Below are 14,114 nucleotides of genomic sequence, written 5' to 3' on the forward strand. Positions count from 1 at the left end.
AACAAAATGTCTGAGAAAAACTTCTCTAAAGCCCAAAGCTACTTTAATGCTTTTTTTCGTACCATCTTCTTCCACAATACCTGGAGTGGAGTCACACACTTACAAAAATGGCTTTGACTTTCTTTTTTTCATAGTTGTGCCATACAGATGTATAGAATTAACTCAGCTCTACCATTAACTTGAGGGCAAGAATGAGCTATTGAGGCCAAAACTCTCTCTTCCTCCAACTATGCAGCACAGCTATGTAGAGGGGCCATGATTTTATTTTTGGCTTAGAGAGACATTTTGAATACAAACAGCAATAGCTGCAACATCAAAAAACCACCCTGATGGTCCTCTAACATGCCAAATGTACTAGGAATAGACAGTTTGGAAGCAGTGTTCCCTCTACAATGGGATGAAAACAGCCTGTTCTGTTTACAAATACAAACTGAGACTGCATTACTATTGCTGAGGACACCTTAGGGCATGGTTTTATGGTCAGATTTGCCCATTTGTTTTACATAACTTTCTCAAGGTCTTTTCCCTCTCACTGTTACAATGAATACATGGCGACTCTGTCACCTCCTTGGGCAACAATGTCCCCCTATTGAGACCCAGCCAGTGTTTTGTAGATCACTGAGATTTCAGAACTCCAGAGTATGAATTCAAGCCATGAGTGAACTAACTAGGCTTTGCTTTCATCTTACTCTTTCCACTACACCAACAGATAAAAGTTAAGATCACTGGAAAATAAATTACTTTTGCTCTCACAGACTCAGATGATGAGTTTTTATGCATCAGCTCCTCTCTAGCAGCAGTGGAAAAAAGTAAGAACTGGTCACCTTTGGTTTGGGTAACTGTAAGAAGCCTGGTTCTGTGGGTTACACCCCCATTTTAAACATAAACTTTAACCACTGGCATATATTATGTCTGTCACCTTGGAGGAGGAACACTTGAATCATCCCACCAGTTTCTGACAGGGTCTGGGAATGCTCAGCAGTTCTGGTCCCCAGCTAATCTGGTTTGGTGAAATTGCACATCTGCAAAAATTAAACCACCAGCAAAGGGCAGTGAGGGAAACTATAATGTCCTGCACTTTACACTGAAAAAAAAAAAGGACCTGGTGGTGTAGCACCTGAACACAGGAGATCAGGTCCCAGCCTGTAAGCAGTCCGCTCATGCTCAATTACACAGAAAACAGTCACAGCAAAAGACCTAAACCCCATGCATGGCCACGCCAAACATTTCTCTGGCTGACCTAATCAACATTTGCCTCGTTTCTTACAAAGGGCATTATAACCCAAACCTTAAGCTTTACAAAGTCATTATTTAGAGCAACTTGCAAAACCAGACCGCCACTCTGCCTTCCCTGCTCCCACTTACGCTGGAGAAATCCGGAATAACACCAGCAGAGATTTGTCACTCTGAAACACACCAGTGCAATCAGGATTTCTAACTTCAGTTTGGACGAAACCCCAGGACTCATTCATTGTATCTAGGGTATTAGCGTGACGAAAAAAACCTCCCTCGCCCTGCCAAGGAGGCAGGCGGATGCGAACTTCCGTGCTCAGTGTCTGCGATGCATCGCCCAAAAAAACCATTTACAGCCTGAGGTACACGCACAAAGTGGGACCTGCCTGTAAAATTTCCTCTCGTTCTGCTCACTCTCTCTCTCTCTGCACTGCCCCAGTTTACCACCGTGCAAAAAACCACAGTCGAATCAATATATTCTTGGGAAGGAAGGGGCTGGTAGAGTGGTTTTGAAGGCAAGCCAGAGAGTATTCTTAATAGGGGACACACAGTGTGTTTTAACTGCTGCGATAATTCTGCATAAAGAGATGTTAAGGATCTAGCTCCTTGCTGTAGCATGCCATGTGTCCCCGCATAAAATTACTGCCATGCAGGCTGTTAGCAGAGGAATGCGTAAACAGACAACGTATCCTTGCATCAGTTCCACAAAATGTTGCACAACACAAATGCCTCTGATGTGTCATTTCCTGCTTGGCCACCAGCCCAGCTCCTGACAGGCAGTCAAAAAAAAAAAAAAAAAAAAAAAGAAAAAAAAAAAAAAAAAAAAAAAAAAAAATAAAAACAGAAGAAAAAAAACAAACTGAAAAAAAAAAAAGAAAAATTAAGAAAGAAAAAATTCAAAGACTTAAAGCTGTTCTCTCAAAGCACATTCCACCAGCCCCAGACTTCTCCCTCCACCCTCTCTGCCTTTGAAATAAAAGCGGGAGAACTTCCTAAACACTGTTATGGTTTTAAAGTTGAGGAATCTCAAAAATCTCAATCACTTATCTGAGCTTTATAAGCTGGGTCAGCCAAACAGTTAATACAAAGGCTGAGCAGAACCTCTCACTGGCTTTTGCTGGATTCTGCAGCATGCACAGACAAAAAGGAGATGTTTGCTCATACCTTTCATCACGTGTGCACCTTGCAAGCTGCAGAGAAATATTCAGGAGCTGAATGAAATAGAATAGTTTTTCTCCTATCAAAACCCTTCAGTTCAAAGCACAGAACCACTCTCCCATTCAAGCTGATAGAGTAAATTGTGGTGGGTGACTTTGGAGATTACCTTTAATTAGAGATGAACTGAAGTCAAGAAAATAAAAAATGATACAGACTTCTCCTTTCTCATTATTTCCCTCCTGACTGGGTTCCTACCAAAAGCAGCTGGAAAGGAGAACATCTCCTATTCAAAAGGTATCACTATGCAAAGGCAAGTAATTATTTCTGTATTTGTAATGAGGTAAGGCAAAGACATTAAAGACAGACTTAATGGTTTGGGGTTTTTTTTTTTCCAGTTTTTGTTTTGGTTTTTTGTTGCTATTGTTGTTTTGTTTAGTGTTTCTTTTGGGGGTTTTTTGTTTGGTTTTTTTTTTTTCTTCTTTTAATTCCCTTATAGTGATTTTTTCTATCTCTTTATCTTTATGTTTATGACAACTTATTTTTCTGGAAAACTTCTTACAGCCCTCCCAGCTGGAAGACTAGCTCTGCTCTGCTAGCTAAGATGTGCATATGGCAGTGGTTCTGTCTTGGATATGAGGACAGAGAATGAAGGAATTCCTGTTGATTCCCAAAGATTTATACAACTCCAGCTCTAGACTCCATCACTCAGCACAATGCACTGTCTCAAAGACTGCAACACAACAGATGTCCCTGGATGGTAAACTAGATAGGCTAAAACAGGTAATTAAAACCGAATCTTTTCCAAGGAAAAATTATCAGAAGACCTTTTTTCATATAGAAATGGGAAGGCTTTCCTAACAGAGCAACCTGACATCATTGCCTTATTAAAATATTAAAAAATAATAACAGAGAGGCAACGCAGCAAGCTTCTACAAGCATATGTAGAATATGTTTAATACAACTAAATGGCACTTCTTTACCTAAGAACCTGACTTTCTTAAGTGCTGAGCATCCAAAACACCAACTGGAGTCACTGCATACCATGACTGTTCAGCACTCTTCAAGTCAGGCTCTAAATGACTGTGGTGTCTGTCATGGAACTGCTGCTGCTCCCACTGCTGCTGGAAAGCTGCATTCATTCACTTGAGTCAACTTGCCAACAGAAGGTCAGAGTGCCTTGCCTATAAACAAGCCTTACAAATCCACGATCTGAAGCATGATGTCATGTCTTAAAATGATAAGCTGGCAACAAAGTAAATGACATTTTGTAAAGATGTGCATAATTTTATGTTTACGCTACTTAGAACGAAGGTTCTAATAAGTCATCGGTTGTGTTCCTTTAAAGGGAAGTTTTATAACTGAGATGAATCACAACTGCAAAAGATCAAAGTTAAAAAACATCAATGATGCCACGGGGTACTTTTTAATCTTGTAATGAATGATGATCATGTGCTCTTATGAAGTTGGTCCAACTGCCAACGCCAGATGTGTATATTAAGAAAAAAGTTGTTTGTGATGTGACAGCTCTGGTTGAGCTGCCAGAGAGAGGAAAACTAGGATAACATGCTTGAGATGTCAGCGTGAAATACAGATCCTGGCAGAGAGGGTATTAGCTGATACATAATTAAGAAAAACACATTTGCTATCAGAGCCACTCAATGACTTGAATTCCTTATGGCCCCCAACCACCTAATTTTCCTTATACAATGTAAATGCCAGATACACTTCTTGAACAATTACTATCAAGCAGTAATAAATCTACACGAGAGCAAGGGCTCTCAGAAGGAAACAGAATTTCACTGAAAGTCCTACAGCTCACTGGAGCTACTCTTTCCCTGAAAATTCAAGCTTAATAAGTAGTCATTCTGGAGGTGTCATAGCCTTGAAAGTACCAAACTGCAACAACAGAACCCGCAGAACCAAGCTGACTCCAGAGTGGAACTTCACTAAGTATTCAGTCAAAATATTAAAATCCAAATGGACATTCAAGCTCAAATTTGGCTTTCTTTAAAAAAAAATAAATTATATAAACAAAGAAAGATATAATAATTCTATCTAAGAACTAAGTTATTGAGCTGTTCAAGTTCAGCTGTTCTATGAGAACAGCAGAGAGGTATCGCGTACAGAGACCTTTCAGGTTTAAACTAAAAAGCTCCAGCAGGACTTGGAAATCTTATTAAGTTATAGGAAAATAGGCTGACTCTTAACCCACTGCTCACCAAAACAGTCCCAATGCAGGTAGGTTCTCCTTTCTGTGCTACACAGAGTAGTCCACACTATTTCTCACATCACTTTCAAACCACTCTGCTCTTTCACAGAGGTTGTGTCCTCTGCTAGGAGATTTTCTCATTTTTGGATGCCTCATTTCATACATGAAAGAAGTCACCATATGAGAGTGCTTGAACGATCCATAACTTATTCCCTGGTTTTTACTTCATGAATGCACTTTGCTCAAGGAAGTTACACAGAGCACAAGCTGCAGGTGAAAATTAAAAATGGGAATGGATTCAGCTCAGCAGAGAAGACAGAACAAAAATCCCCTCACTGTGACAGACAGACACCTCAGCTGGGAGCAGGCAGTAACACAGGTATCTACCTAATGAAATTTATGCATAGCTGTGAGTTTTGCATTTTCCATTCTTCAAGGTGGAACTCTATAGCCTGGACAGTTCTTACAGAAGGCATTTCAGTTCCCAGTTCTCAGTGTAAGAGGTGACACAACAACATGTATAAGCATGAGAAACACTTAACTGCATTAATTCTGCATATGCCTTTCTACCTCTTCTGTCTTTGTGGTATTTTAAACAAAACTCCATGAAAGGACCTCCTTAAAGGTCTCATTTGTATGCACAGATCAAAGGCAAAATAATTATTTGAGATGCTGCCATTATAGGGATTCTTTGTATGGGATTATTCATAAAATTAATTCTTAATCTCTAAATGTAATTTAAATACAGCTATCCAATCAACTTAGAAAGGGTCATTCTAGTTAGATTAGCAAAAATCTCCAGAACTGGCTCATCAGTGATACCCATAGAATGGAGACTGGTTACCAGCTAAATGTGCTAGACAGAGAGACAGCTGTATAAATCATGATGGATTAATTGGACTTGACTGTATCTAAAAATACATGCTACCCACAAAACAGCCAGAATGTGACAAAACACAACTGTCATAAAAGTATAGCCAGTGACCATTGCAAAATGATTCTTTGGAAGTTAGGAAGGTGTGCTGCTATGACAGAAACATGATGAGTGAAAATCTGCTGGACTATGTTTTAGATAAATACACTTTATGTGCACAAATAAGAAACAAAGACCATGCTGTTGATATACTGGTTTTGTTATCTTTCTTTGGCCCCAGGGGTTTTTGATGAGTCCATAAGCTGAAACCCATTTCAGGTATGATAAGATAAACCAGGTGCATTAATTATCTGATGGCAAAAGAATTTCAGGGCAAACAAAAAGGCACTATATTATATATTTTCTCTCTGTACTGGGACTGATCCTGAAAGATCAGTCTTGTATTTTGTTCTAAACGTCTTCAGCTGGAAGCTTGCAGCAGTTTAGGGAATTCAGCACATTGCAGAACTGTATTATGCCCAAATCAGATTACATATAAATACAGTGGGTTCAGTTCTCGTTTACACTGGCAGATAATTTACCAAGACCCAATTGTGAATGAGAATTGGGTTTGTGATTGCCCAAATTCAGCAAGCACTTGAGCCTGTGTTTAAATGTGAGTATGTGTGTGGTCCAGTAGACTCCAAATTAAGCATGCACTTACTATTCTGCTGAGCAAGAACCAATGTTTGACAAAGATATATAATTCATTTATGGGTCTCTGGTTAACAAAATTAAGCAGATGTAAGTGTAAAAATCAGAATACAATACTCACTTCTTGGCTCCCTTGGCCCATCCACTGTAACCTTTATAGCTCTGTGGTATGTAGCGACTTGTGGGGGATTTGTCAGGACAGTTATTGTCAAAGTAAAGCTCTTCCCTACAACAGGAAAAAAAACAAGGAATGAGTGATTACAACATGAAAACAGTCACATGCATGTTCAGTAAAGAATCAAGAGACGTTTAAAATTATTCCCTGTCGTTACCACAATCGTGAAAATTAAAAACATAACTGACCATAGGAGTTTTCTTCCCCTTCAGTTTTACTCTATGTCAAGAATATGTCCATGTGTTGACAATCTTAATGTTTCTTATTTAATAATGGGTCATCATACAATGACAGAACAAAAGTGATTCACTGCTGAGGACAAGCCAAATTCTTTGCTGTATTGAAAGTGGTGTAAATCCAAAGCAAGTCAGATAATTTAAAAATTTACTCCAGTTTTGCAGCTGTGTGACAGAGAGCAGAATGTGGCCACATGTTATTTACTTCACACAGTTTTATCATTTCATTTGTTTGACTCGACTACAATAAGATGAGGAAAGAATATATCCTCCTCCTGGGAGTCATTTGAACGGGGAATCTGTGTCTCCTGTCCTTCAGATGCCACGGGTAATACGATGATATCATTATTACTGGAACAGACTTTTTTCCCTACATATATTCCATCTACGAAATACTAAGAAAGCCCACAACTCTCCCATGAGGGTGAGAAACTGCTTGTGTGCCTGTACACTGCTATGGTAAGTCTGGTTTTTTTTTTTTTTTTTTTTTTGCACTTCTAGTTTGAATTCACACGGAGCAATTGCACGAGATCCTCCGCAAACCTTGCGCTGAGTGAAAACGCTAAAAAGAAACAAGGAGGAGCTGCCTGTGTCTCAGCTCACATTCTCACAAGGCACTGGCCCCCATTTGGGAGACTCACTGACAGTTGTAATCTGTTAGATATGCAACGGTTAGTCATGTCAGATAGTCAAAACTGAAAACTGTTTCAAGACAGGAAAAGGTGGGCGTACAACAGTGACTCAATAAAACAGTCAGCAGTCTTCGGCCTTCATGCTCATTTAAGCTGCTACTTTACCAGACACTTAAAACTCTCTTTCCTTCCCCCCCTCTCCCCTCCCTGTGTGTATACGTGCATTTTTGTTGCTGGGCTTTTTCCTCTTGCTGAACTCTAAAGGCATTCAATCAAGACACAAATCTTAAATGATATGTAACAGCGCAAACTTAATGCAGTTTTTTCGAGCCTAATATAGAACAGCTTATATTTGAGGCATAATACAGAACAGAGCTTTGGCTGTCAAAACCAGTAATTGGTCTTTCTTTCTGGTCCAAGTCGTATATCCCCCAAACCTTCCTGAGACACGCATCATTTATTATCAGAAGTGCAACTTCAGACTGTCTCAGCTATATTTTTCATGAACTAGAATGTGACATGGATTTTTTTTTAAGGAAATATAACTGTCATTTAGAGTAAAATTATTTTCCAGGTGTAGCTGTGTTCCAGCTGTGCCCACCTCTCCAAGAGACACAGGTTAGAGGGGAGGTCAAGACCCTGGCCAAGGTGCAAAAATCTCAAGAGGCTGAATTCTGCCTCAGCGAAGACACATGTCTGAAGGTGGCTTTCCCCAGTTTAACTGGAAAATGGGTTATTTATCAAATCTTTTGAGTTATCATGACAGGAGAAGTCAGGTGCATGTAGGACGTCCAGTCTTTGTCCAGTCCTGCCAGTCCACTGTCCCTAATGCAGCACAGAGCGTTTCCACACCAGCTTGTTTGGGGTTGAAAAAGGTCCACACCTTTTATCCCTCTCCAAGTGGGAATTCAGCCAATTGTTTGGATATATATAATTTTCCAGGGACATTTTTAAGGCCTCCTTTGATGCCAGCTTATCATTTCAAAAAGTTGTGACGATTAAACTGTGTGATGATGATGCTCAGCTCACAGTTACTCGTTTGGTATCAGTATAATAAAAATACAAAAGTGATTTTCTACACACCTTTGAATGAAGAATCTGGCCTTCCAATTTATATGCTGCATCAGTATAAAATCTATCTAAAACTTAACCTGACAAAATATACTGTTTGTAAGACCCTGTAAAATCAGGCCTGTGGGATTTTCTACACCAAGAATATCTCAAAAGGAGACAGTGGCCAGAAAAGGTGCATGCCTTAATACACAGCACCTGTGAGCACTTCTAAATTGTCACCTCTCAGCCAATTTAAGATGAACAGGTACGCATCTAATTTCAAAGGGAAACTGGCTTTGTCCCCTAACTGGTATTTTAACGAACTGAAGCACTAATGAGGTAACACTGCTGAAGCCCCACTGAGCTCAGTAAACAATACATCACTTCATCACAAGAAGCTGCATGGCCCTGCCAGTGCATGCAGGTTCCAAAGCTTTCAAGAGATGATTGACACAATACAGGATTAAGAACATAATAAATTTTTAAGGTCCCCTGGTTCAGTGATGCCTATGCCTTCTGCAGATATTTCACAGACATCCTTCCACAGCTATGAAATCCTTTAATGCACTTTTTATCACCTTTCTTTATTGCACTTAATCATTTCATCTATCCACTTTTAAAGGCTAAAGACTAATTGTGGTTCTCTTTTATGAAATTCCCCAGCCAGGCAGTCATCTGGCACCATTGCTTCGGTGTGTCCAAACTGTGCATTCTTTGTTATTCACACATGTGAGCCAAGCTGACACAGGAGGACAAGATGGACATCTGCTGAAGCACAAGGCAAACCCCAGAAATTAGCTTGAAAGGAGACTCGGCAGCTTGTGTGTGTTGCATATTTTTTCAGTTAGATACTAATGTGATTATAGTATCAGGACACAACAAAATTAAGGTTATGATCCTTTGCTTATTGAAGACAGGAATTCTTTCTTCTCCTGTGCTGGGGATCAAGCTGGTAAAAGTGAGCTACTGCCTCGAAACCACATACAAACAACCCCTGCATTCACACAAAGCACCCCAGTTACTTATGAATCCAGAAAAGGTGTTTAAGAGAAATTATACAAACAAAAACGTGAAGCTTCTGTCAGGCAAGCAACATTAATATGTATAAAAATCAAGTTTCTTGATTGAGCCATGGGAAGCAAGAAAAAACGTGGGAGAGGAGGTGAAGTGGTAAGTTGATGATTCAGACTTCACAATCAAATTTAGAGATACAGAGATCAAAGAGTGAGCTGTTTAGAAAGATGTAAATCTAAAGTCAGGAACAGGTGTGGATTAGTTTCTCGCCACCGAAAAATTATTTCTTTATTACTTTATTTTTCCTGTTCTACTTCAAGCCCTGTATCTACCAACATTTGTCTATGTAAGGAGCTTTCTCACTTCTGTTTGCAACTACTGATTTCTTTCCCTGCTATTTTAAGCAGAGTTCTAAAAATCTATCATGAATGATAACTCCTTCTCCTTCTCTCCCTCTCTCTCTTACTCTCTCTCCCCCTCTCTGTTCTAAGTCTGGAAGACAAGTCTGGACCAATTTCTCCATCCTGCCTCTGGCAGCAGAATGCAGCATTTCAGATCCTCCACTGAGTCCCGGCTGCTTCAAAGGGAAAGCCCTACTTTCTTCCGTTAAGATCATAAGAAATATAGGGGGAGGGGGTCAGCTCTGTTTGGACATAATTACACTTCATCAAAAGAAGCTTTCTTCATCTTCCATGCGTGAAAAGTCTGCAAGCAGTTAAGTCTGTCTTTTTTCTTCCTTTTTTTTTTTTTTTTTCCTTTTTTTTTTCTCTTTTTTTTTTTTAATATAAAAATTGCTATTTGGGAAAGTAGCCAAAACTCAGAAAGCCAATATAGGAAAACAGTGCACACCCTTTGTTTTTCTTTGAAGTCTCTTAAATAAACATGTTGAGGGTTTGAAAAGTACACTATCACTTTTCCATAGATTCTACCCAGATTGATCAGAGAAAGATTCCATTCCAAGTCTGCGAGATAGAAATATAAATGAAACTACTGGAACCAAATTTTATGAGGTTTGTGCCTGTATGTGTCTGTAGCCGTATCTACTGAGGCCCTCTGTTTCATTTCCTATGCTTTTCCTATACTTTTTATTTTAAAAAGTATATATCATAGGTTTCAAATGAAATTCACAGATCAGAGGTAGTACATCACGTTTCAGTTCTTTTTCAGCACTACAGAAAGACTGATACACTAATGAACTTTTACTGTAAGGCAGCAGTAGTGATGGAGCCAGAGAACTTTCAAACCTAATCCATCAGCAGAATAACAAAGCAGACTGCTTTTTTTAAATAAAGCAAGACAAATGAAATAGAGAAGCAACACCTTTTGCAAAAGGGCAATGAACTCTGTATTTATACTGCATTACTGTTCCAATTGTTAGTCTGTCTTTCAAGATACATTTTTTAAATTGTAAAATGATAAAGAGGACTGTTGGCCAGGTCACTAAAGTAATAAAATAGCCACTGCAAGACATGCTTATGGACTCACTTGCACAAAGCACTTGTAAGTGTGCCAACTGATTTAGATTATTTAGGCCTCTGTCATATATTTAAATATTTTTTCTTGGAAAAACACTCTTTCCATCCCTAAGATGAATTAACTTTCAGTTTTGATAATTTCTTTCTAAAGAATATTGCCGTAAAATTAGCTTTACTGACAGTTTTCCAGCACAATGGTTTGACTTTTCTTGCTTTGTTCTGTGCCATACAGGGACAGTTAAAAAAAAATATGAATAATTACTTCAAATACATAAAGGCAAAAACAGACTGAAGCAATGACTGATGCAACAAACGCCTCTGAAGATTTCTGCAGCAAAAGCTGAAGTGCCCGTTTCCTTCAAGCTATGCTTCCAATCACTACCTGAAATTTGAAAGCAGCTACAAAACTCTTAAAGAGCAATTTTTGCAAATTTTCAGTGATCACAGAGGCTCCCTATGAGTGCAGTTTCCAGATTACAGCTCCTTAGCAGCTGGAAGACAATGACAGCACTCTGCATCTTCCAAAAAAACCCGATAAACAAGAAAAAAACAAACAAACTGAAAGTTCCCCTGTCATTTAAAGTACAGGTTAAACTTAGTTCAAGCCCATGCTTACCAGCAATTCATGTAAAGTCAACCAGTTTACTAAAAAGAAAAGTATGCCTTGCTTTTTGTAGGTCATATGCGAAATGATTGTAAAGGGCAGGGAAGTCACTAGAAAGCTTTCCACCAATAGCTGTAAGCGTTTGAAGATGTAAGGCCTTAAAGTATATGACCTATAGCACATGTGATAGGCAAAATCCCCTTAATTATAGGTCTTCTGCAACAACTTCAGAAGCAGCTCTACTGCTAAAGGGAATTCTCTATCTCTCACAGCTGTGGCCCGAGATACACTCTCTGTCTCTCCATAACCCAGATCACAAATGCCCTCATTTCCTCTCACTTTGGCTGTCTGATTAAAATAGGGAAGCAGGTACTCTATGAATCACTTTCCAAAACCTGTGCTGAGACGTGAGGAGTCAGAAAAACTCGAGACACCCCAAACTTGGTTTGAACAAATGCTGAAGTTGAAAATAAACCGTTCCTTACTCCTTCCAAATGAAAGGCCAACAACGATGTATTTTAGGGACTGATCAGTATTTCATTGAAGAGCAAGTCTGAGATCTAGACACTGTTTTAATTTGTTATGGACACATAAAATGCAGTGGCCTACCTCTTCCACTTCTGCCCACAAATCTTAAGTCATTAAATCTGGCCACCTGGTTCTTCATCACGGCCGAAGCGTTTCGCAGCTCTGCAGAGTAGTTCTCATCATTTCCAGCCATGACGGTGACCACTGTCCCATCAGGCACTTCTCCTAAGGCCACCACCTGTTAAAATGGGAAGACAACCACAACTTGTGAGGCAACACTTTGAAAATACACGTCTCCATCCCAGCTTTGCAGGCTGCCATGCTCATTACGAAGTTCTGTGGCAGCTTCTCCAGCCCTCTGTGGGGAAGAGTCAACTATTAGCTGAACACAGAACAAAGTGCCACATCAAACAAAGAAACATCTTGTATTGTCTCCCTGTCTCATGGCCTAATGGGGAGCTGCTTCTTTGTTACATTGCTCCAGAAACATTTAACATCCCTTATGTAGACTATATGGTTTAATGCATCCTGAAGGCCAACTTTGTTCTTAGCAACCACTGAGCACCAAGAAAACAAGAGGCACGGCTCCCATCCATAAATTATACGTGGGAGAGTGTTTGAAATGGAAAATGAGAAATTGCCCTTCACAGCCTTATCGTCCAAATTTGGTTCTGCTTCTCTGTTGGCTGCACCCATCAACCCTACCCTGGAGCTCCTCAGACTTCAAGAGAGAGAGAAACCCCCATCTACCCATCTCAGGAAGGGCACGGGTGGCATTAGCACAAAGCTCTCCACCCAGCATGCTGCTGAGATGGAGCACTTCATGGCTGGAATTCGAACTCTTCAGATGCAATATAAAAAAAAAAACAAAAAAACAAAGGCTGCCTTTCCTTGCAGGCATGTAAATTTTCATAGCACTCGCAAGAGTTGCATGTGGTTAGTTCTGATTCCTCCCTTAAATTCCAGGAGAGGTGAACTGAAGATATTAAAGCATCTAGACTTATGTTTCAGCTAGCTGGTAAGTCTCACTTTTATGCTGCAATGGTGTGCAGTGTTCCAACATCTGATCAGATAAATGCCACAGAGTAGACAGCTCCTGTCTTCTCATTAGAAAAGCCCAGAGGTACCTAAAGCACTGCTACAACACTATTTTTTAAAGTAAAAATAAAGTTAAACATGAACCGTAGCTTACTAAAAGAAAATATGCATGTTTCTTCACAGAGGGTAAAAAAAAGCCCACTAAACTATTAAGAAAATAATTTCCTTTTGCCCAGTTAACTAACACTGATGCTGGAAATTCAAGAGTTTCACAGATACTGCATGGCTGAGCTCTAACTAAAAGAAAAAAATAAGTATTGAGTTATAAAGTCTGTTCCCTTGTAGTTTCTGCCAGTTTACATGGTCAGATATGACTTTTTATTATTCAAAGTAACAGACTGTCTCTTGAAATATATATTACATTTTGTCATATGCCATGCTTGAAGTGTCTCGCCCGTAAATGATCCTCTCTGAAACTAATAATTGCAGGTTGCACTTTAATATTAATTATGTGGAGAGAATTAGGAGTTCAGAATATTTAAGGAGAGCATTATGTGGCCCAGTGCACTATACAACTTTTTTCTAAACCACTAAAAAGTTAATGATGAAGGTATAGAAAAAAAATAATCTAAAAATGCATAAAATAGACTATAGTAGTGAAAATTATACCTTGTCTTATTTAAAAGTCATGCTGAAAAGAAATAAGAAAGCAAAGATGAAAAGCTGTAGAAAAAAACCCTAGCGCTCTTCTATTTTTCCATAAAAGTCAGGTAATGCCACACAAAACTATAAACTGAGTTTTGCCACTAAATACTGTGAAGTCTCCTTCTATCAAGAAAAGATTTTACTTTAAAGTGATATGAATGTCCCTGAACATAAAAACAGGGGAACCACTGTTGCAGATAAGATCTGAGGTCCCACCACCTCACTGCCTTAGTTCTGAGAGCTTCAAAGCAAGGTGTTAGGAATGATAAATAATAATTAAATAACGAATAATATTCTGCTGAATAGACTCTACCCCTTAGTAAATGAATGTTGTCTTAAAATCTAAAGCAAGGGGCTGGAGACTACTTATAGAACACTCCTCTCCCAGTTTGCAATAGACCACAAGATCTCTGGACAGTCTTCTGCACAGCAGCATCCAGGGGAGCTGCAACCTGTGGTTTTTATATCTCATGAAACAACAACAACA

At 39.2% G+C, this 14,114-nt stretch overlaps 1 protein-coding gene across 6 annotated transcripts in view; it reads right to left on the minus strand.

Moving 5' to 3' along the window:
- RUNX2 (RUNX family transcription factor 2) overlaps nucleotides 1-14,114 on the minus strand; it is a 222,499-nt gene that overhangs the window by 140,018 nt on the left and 68,367 nt on the right. For all 6 annotated transcript variants that reach the window (XM_030448339.1, XM_030448340.1, XM_030448344.1 and 3 more), the window contains exons 3-4: nucleotides 11,966-12,122; nucleotides 6,289-6,393 (exon numbers count right to left, since the gene is read on the minus strand). In XM_030448339.1, the coding sequence (XP_030304199.1) occupies nucleotides 6,289-6,393; nucleotides 11,966-12,122 (262 nt within the window). The remainder of the gene's footprint in view (nucleotides 1-6,288; nucleotides 6,394-11,965; nucleotides 12,123-14,114) is intronic.

This window comes from Calypte anna, chromosome 3, assembly GCF_003957555.1.
Source record: "Calypte anna isolate BGI_N300 chromosome 3, bCalAnn1_v1.p, whole genome shotgun sequence".
Taxonomy (NCBI): Eukaryota; Metazoa; Chordata; class Aves; order Apodiformes; family Trochilidae; genus Calypte; species Calypte anna.